This window comes from Rattus norvegicus, chromosome 15 (assembly GCF_036323735.1).
Source record: "Rattus norvegicus strain BN/NHsdMcwi chromosome 15, GRCr8, whole genome shotgun sequence".
In the NCBI taxonomy this organism is placed as follows: Eukaryota; Metazoa; Chordata; class Mammalia; order Rodentia; family Muridae; genus Rattus; species Rattus norvegicus.
Window position 1 is genome coordinate 50,850,651 of NC_086033.1, and position 6,894 is coordinate 50,857,544.

At 47.4% G+C, this 6,894-nt stretch overlaps 1 protein-coding gene across 1 annotated transcript; it reads left to right on the top strand.

Annotated features, from left to right (window-relative positions):
- The first annotated feature begins 2,314 nt into the window (after positions 1-2,314).
- Nkx2-6 (NK2 homeobox 6) lies at positions 2,315-6,410 on the top strand. The gene is made up of 2 exons (NM_001127653.1): positions 2,315-2,384; positions 5,038-6,410. The coding sequence occupies exons 1-2, from the start codon at positions 2,357-2,359 to the stop codon at positions 5,649-5,651; spliced, it is 642 nt and encodes a 213-aa protein (NP_001121125.1). The 5' UTR covers positions 2,315-2,356; the 3' UTR covers positions 5,652-6,410.
- The last annotated feature ends 484 nt before the right edge of the window (positions 6,411-6,894 follow it).

Here is a 6,894-nt window from a genome sequence, read left to right on the forward strand (position 1 = left end):
AGGGTACAATAGCACAGTTTTTTGAGAAATTCTCAGGAGTTTTTAATGAGCAAAAAAATACTTCGATGTCTCCTCTATGTATGTACATATACTGAGGATATATGGCAGGGAATAAAGCTTCTACGAAGATTAAGCCTTATGAATAATGATAAAAAAAGAAATATTAGCTCAAATTATGAACTCATTCTGTTAAGGTCCGCCTGTAATGGGGGAGATTTTAATCCTTACTTTGACTCATACTCCTATAAACTAATGAATATATATGTACACTTAAGCACATGCAAAACTAAACAAGAATGTTATTTCTGAGTAGTTTTCAATCTTCTTTCCCAATTTTTTCCACTTTTCCAGAGTTTACATAATAATTTGATCAGAAAAAAATTTGAAAAGGCAGATAAAGTATAAGTAAATGTTTAGATTATCACAACATTTGAGATCCCTGCGGGCAAAAGGTGGGAAGTACTGAGGTCTATTTGGGGGAAAACACTATTGACATATTTGCTAATAAGAAGCAGGACTGCCTCTGAAATCTTCTTACCCCTCCCTCTCTGTTTTTCTGTCTTTCTCTATTCAGCGAGAGGAAAGGGGGAGGGAAGAAGAGAGCTGGAAACATGTAGCTTCATCGTAATGATTACATTATATATGAAATAATTATACAATTACTTAGTAACAAAAATATCAAATTTACTGAAATTTTTGGTGAATATTTTTGTTTTTCAAAATTGTGTGCTGTCTAGACCTGGAAGATGGTGCAGAGACAAACTGCTTGACTAGGATTCCTGAGGTCCACTGTCACCGTCACGTTGTCCTCTGATCTCCACTTGCAGCCCCTCTTTCCAAGAAATAAATTTAAGTTTTTGTGCTTTCTGGCTGGAGAGGGGTAGGTAGGTGAGTTCCTTTCATCGAGCATTCAGGAAATAACATCTAAATCTCTTGTGTAACTAAATTTTCATGAGAAGATTTAGAAAACATTTGATCTGAAATTCCCTTAAATCTCTAGTGAATTTTTTCTTGTTGTTTTAAACGATTTTTTAAAAACCCTCCCACCCTGCTTTGGGAATGTAACACCAAAACCTAGTTTGTTGATCTCATTAGCATGAGCTGAGCAAGAATTACTACTCCTCCAGTGGACACTAGCCTTGCTAGCCTCATGAAAGAGAGGTTCGCCCTTTGTCCCAGACTCAGCACCTTATGTTCCTATGCCTGCTCATTCTATCTGCTCTTAACCATTCTCACACGATGCCCAAGCTATGCCTGAGTTCTGAAGATCTAAGACTGGGCAAAACTTCTCACCTACACAGGCTTGATGGTCAAGTTTTAAGGCAAAGAAAGGGGGAAGAATCCCGGGGGAGAAATGAGATGAACCTACCTCTACACTTCTGGGACAGGGGCTTTCCTTACTTCCCAACCAATCCAGAAATACTTAAAGATGACAAGAGCTTCCCCAACATAGCTTCTGCGCCTCAATTTCCCTTCCTGGTTACGTGACAAGACGCACTGTGAATGCTGGACTCAAGACTTGCTCCTTCTGGCTGTGTTGGGTTAGTCTCCAGAGAAGAAACCTAGCCTTGTACTGGTTGAGAACCCCCACGCTTGGGGACTCTCCAGCTAGAAAGCCTTGGATTTTCCTTTTCTTTGAGAGTATTAACTGGAAGAGCCAGATGGGCTGGTTGAGCTAAAATGCCCCGCAAGTGCCATCCAGGTAGAGGGTTCTAGCAGGCTCCCCTCAGACCAGACCCCTCTCTGTAGTGCCCTGTTGATATGAGTTCAGCCTTCCTCTTCTGTCTTTCCTTTTGAGAAATGTCAGTAGGAACCAAACCTCCCAAAAAGGTGACAAGGGATTGAGGACAAACAGAAGGGCCCAAATTACCAGCTTTTGGGTAGGAAGGCTCAGGGTTAGCACATGGTTTCAGTGGGAACCAATGGAAAACTGCGATCTTATCACCCGGTCCTAGTCCTCCCCTCACCCCACCCCACCAGCCTGCAGACAGGACCAAGGGAAGGCGCGGTGGTCCAGGACCTTGAGTGTGCATCCTGGAGTCGATTAGGACTGCCACCACAGAGGAGGAAGTTGTGGGGCGACACCTGTCTATGGTTGAGAACTTGTCAGCTCCTCCCCCTCGGCTACGAGATGCTGCGGAGCCCTGTGGCCTCCACACCTTTCTCTGTAGAGGACATCCTCAGGTTGGAGTACTGGCAGAAGGACTCCAAGACCATGTCACAATGGGAGTTGCATAGGAACACAGTAAAGCCTCAGTACATAAGAATGAACCCGGAGTCCGGAAGGTCTGAGAGCTTCGACACAGTACAGACAGAAGCAACCCCTTTTCTGTGCACCTGGGAGACAGTCCTAGAGATGGACTCAAATCTTGTGAGGGAGCCGAGTAAGTAAGCACTCTTTTCTACAAGCGCTGTTGAGGGAGTGGGTTGTCACTAAGGGAGAAAGCACATCTTTTGGGGACCCTCATTTTAGGAGTTCAAAAGACAACCTCCCAGTTCCTACTCCTACCTCCTAAGGACTTGAATTTTGGGGTGTTTCTTTCCAAAGTTGCCCTTCTGCTAACCACAAAGACCCAATGGAGCCAGGTTCTAAGAGCTCCCCTCCCCAACCTCATCACCACTGCCCTTACCTGCCTAGCCAAAACATCCCTGGAAGAAACATCCTGGGGCCTGTTGATTCATCTGGACACACACACACACACACACACACACACACACACACACACTCATACACACACACTCACTTTTCTGTAGAGGAAATGGGAGATGAGTAGAGCGCGCTTACGTGTGTGTGTGTGTGTGTGTGTGTGTGTGTGTGTGTGTGTGTGTGTGTTGCTCTCCAAGTGGACCTGAAGGTACATACAAATATATGGGACCCTAGTTGGGAGGTCACCCCTTCAGAATCATGGAACCTGGTCTAAAATGCATGGGCAAGCAGAGAGGTCCAGGAACCCATCTTTAGCTTGTGGAAAGAGAAGGGGCAAACACGGAATTTGTATTCTGGTGGCTTCTATAATAATCTAGGTGGTATTTATAGTCAGGGAAGGCCTGCTATTGGAAAGAATTAATTGGCTTGTCTTCTCACCCAGCCTCCAGGCCCTGGTGAATATTTACACTAGTCTGAGGTGGGGAGGGAGTAGCTTGACACAACCAGCCTCTCCTAGCAAGCCAGACCACAGATAATCAAGGCAACAATCTAGGCAACTAAAAGGGAACTTTCAGAGTTACCCTCTTGACTTGAAGCTGTTTATCACTGGTGCCCCAGAAAAGAACATTAAATCTCTGCTGTGTTAAAAAAAGAAATGTGTGGGTTTTCTGTAGTGGGCACTAAGTACTCAGTTCCCTGGGCCCACTAACTTCAGTTGCCTTTAGCTTTGCTAGAAAGGTTGTTTCTCTCCCAACTGCCCCAGCCCCAGGTACACCCAGTGTGTCCCCTAACTAGCAACCCTGGCAAATACCACTGTGATAGCCACCTAGGTGTGTGTGTGTGTGTGTGTGTGTGTGTGTGTGTGTCCCTGAGGAATGTTGGTCAGAGAAATGAGCCATCTGGTGAGCTTCACCAAAAAGACAAGGGACATGTATCCCCATCCGAATCTGCACTTTCCTGAAAGCAGGGTTCAGAGCTCTCCAATAGTTTCTAAGAGGGCACAGGGTGATAACACCTTTTTATCTGTTTATTGGGTTTGGGTTTTTAAATGTAATCTTTAGTGTGTCTGTTGTTGTGTGGGAAGGTAAAGAATCTATTTTCATGATCTAAAAAATGAAATCCAAGGAAGCCAAACGACACTCCCTGTTCACTTCCATCTATCCTACCAAAGCGGTGTTTTTTCGAACCCAGGGATCCCATTAATAAATTGGGTTTCTTTTCAGTATTCAACTTGAATGATCTCAAATTGATTTTCATAATTTTGGAGATCTCACAGTTAAACTTTCTACTATCTTTTTGGATTTACCTGTGTGGGGGCTCTTTTCCTGATGGGGACTTAGAAAGTATTACTGAACTGGGGCTGGACATGTAGATCTGCCTGACCTAGAACTTAAAGCGTTTGCACCGCCTTTGCTTTCAACTGGAGTGTCTCTCTTGCTCTACAGTGTTGCTGGAGGTCAGTCTCGTTTATGTTTTTAAAAAGGAAACAACCCCTCTCTTTTCCTGCTCTTTGGTGCCCTCCATTTCTCTAAGTGCATATGCCCCTGGGGGAAAAATATTTTCTCTCAAGCTTTTTAAACAGCGTTTCCCCCAGAGGTTGTGCACAGGGTTAGGGGTTGAGAGTCAAGACCTGGACCCAAGCCAGCAGGATCTCTTGAGGATGTTCTTCCTGTCTTGCACTCTCTTCTCTTGCCCTTCTCTGCCCCTGGATTTTCTCCCTTGTGAGTTCCTCTCTACCCTCCTTTGAGACTAAAGGGATCTTAAACCATGGCAAAAGAAAGGGGCAGCAGGGAAGGAGAGGTTGCATCGAGGCAGACTTGGACATAGTCACAGACTAGCTGGGGAAAAAGACTATCCACTTGCCAAAAGGATCCTAGAGGAGGAAGAAACTGTTTTTCAAAAAGCCAAAGTGTGGATCTCAACTTCACATATCAAAGAGAACCTCTATTTCCAAGCAGAGAGTAGGGATCAGGAAATACCTGGTTTTTAATTTGCTCGGAATTACCTTGTTCTTAATTCACGGTACAGAACATCGTGTTTATGGAGTGTGTTTGAGATTCAGCCCCATTCTGCTAGGCCCGCACACTCACGGTTTAGATTTCTCGCACTGTTGGACTATCAGACACAACTGAAGACAATAAACACAACTGATCTCAAATCTACTATTTGTGAAACTAAATGTAGACTGGGGTGCACAGTGTGTCAGACTTTGTTCGGGCTCTGGCGGCTACAAAAGCCACAGAGATCCGAGAAATAGGGCATTCGGAAGAGGGTAGCGAAGGCAGAAGGGACGAAGGGATTCTCAGCTGCGGGGCGAGAGAGGGCGGTCCAGTGAAAAGAACCTGAACCTGATGCTGGCTGTTGATGGCGTTCCTTCCTTGTGACTTTAGAGACTCCCCCGGGCACAATCTCCCCACTTGGAGTCGAGAACCTGATGATGGAGCATGGCGTGGGCAACCGGAGCGACGACCCGCGCCGAGCTGGCCCTGTTCCGACCGTGACCCGGCCACGGCGGAAGCCCCGCGTGCTATTTTCGCAGGCCCAGGTGCTGGCCCTGGAGCGGCGCTTCAAGCAGCAGCGATACCTGTCTGCGCCGGAGCGTGAGCACTTGGCCAGTGTGCTGCAGCTCACGTCCACGCAGGTCAAGATCTGGTTCCAAAACCGGCGCTACAAGTGCAAGAGACAGCGCCAGGACCAGACCCTGGAACTGGCGGGCCACCCACTAGCACCGCGCCGGGTGGCAGTGCCCGTACTTGTACTGGACGTCAAGCCCTGCCTAGATCCCGACAGACACGCATTCCCGAGTCCCTACGCAACCACCGTGCTCTACTCCTGCTTCAGCAGCTACACAGGCACTCCCTACAGCGCTAGCTATGCGGGCCGCTACACCGGCGCCGGCCCGGGGCCACTTGCACCGCTGGCTAGCTCTGGCTTCAGCCCAGGTGGCCAAAGTGCGGCCCCGCAGGGCCATTTGGCCGCTACGCCACAGGGAGTCACGGCCTAGTGAAAAACCTGGGCTCACCTACCGACATCAGGTGCCTGATGCCTGATGCCTGATCCCCTCCCCTTCCACCTGCTCGCCGCTTGGCTGGAAAGCCGCGATGGGTCTGCACTGCCGGTCGTACTGATCTCGAAATGAACTGTCCGGAGGAGCGGCCCCTGCAGACCTTGAGAACATTCTTTCCCTCGGAGAAGTAACCGTGCTTTGGCCAGCCACATAGATGCTGTGCAGAGAGAATAGCACAGTGGTGGTTGATAGTTTGGGGGCAGGTGATTCTAAACTACAATTCCTTCTAAACTAATGCAACGGCCTCCCTTCCACCCCTTAAAGGAACGAGCCGAGCCGGGGTTGAGGGGATGCGGGGGGGGGGGGGTTGAGAGAAAAAGGCCAGACCGTTGAGACTGACCAAGGAAGTGCCAGACAGGATTTTTATTGCCACCCACTCTCTGCAATGGGTTTAAGCATAGGGACCTTTGGAAACATCCACAGGCTAGCACTTCCCCTGGCTGTGATCTTGCTTTCAAAAGGGGCCTCTTCATTTCTCCAGTCACCTTAACTGCATTTTATGTAGGGAACAGCCAGACCAGTAAATGAGCTATTCAGTGTGCTTGCGTGTTAGAGCCGCCAAGACCCTCAAGAAGTTCTGTTATTCTCAGGAGACCCACACGGGAGAACTGGGGAGTTGGAGGCCAATCTGCACTAAGTAAAGAAACCCTGCCTGTATCTAAAGCAAAATAAAATAGACCTAGGGAGATAAAACCAGTCCAGCCCTGAAAGTAGGTTATTGGGTTTCTCTTCACACTTCTTGCCCTCTTTGTAGTTATTCCTGGGGGAAAACAGCCCTGCCCCCGCCCAGGTAAATCTAAAATGATAGAAACTTTAACTGTGTGGTCTCCAAAATCATGCAAAATTTACACTCCCCCTCCCAGTCCTAAGTCATTCAACTGAAGACAGAATAAATTCAACTTATAAGCACGGGGTCAAATAGGAATTTAGCTTTAATAGGACAAATAGAGTCAGGCATTGACTGGGGGCGGGGGTAGCAGTGACACCAGCCTCCTTGGATTTCATTTTAGACCATGAAAACCCAAATTCTTTTTCCCTTTCAAGTGATATCAAAAGTTAAATTTTATTATTGAAGAGGTCTCTGTGTTTAATTAATAGGAACACTTCCTGGAATTTTCTTTGGAGGGCGTACTCCCAGGCTGTCTCCATTAAAGGAAGCTGAGGAAGGGCAGGGTTTGAT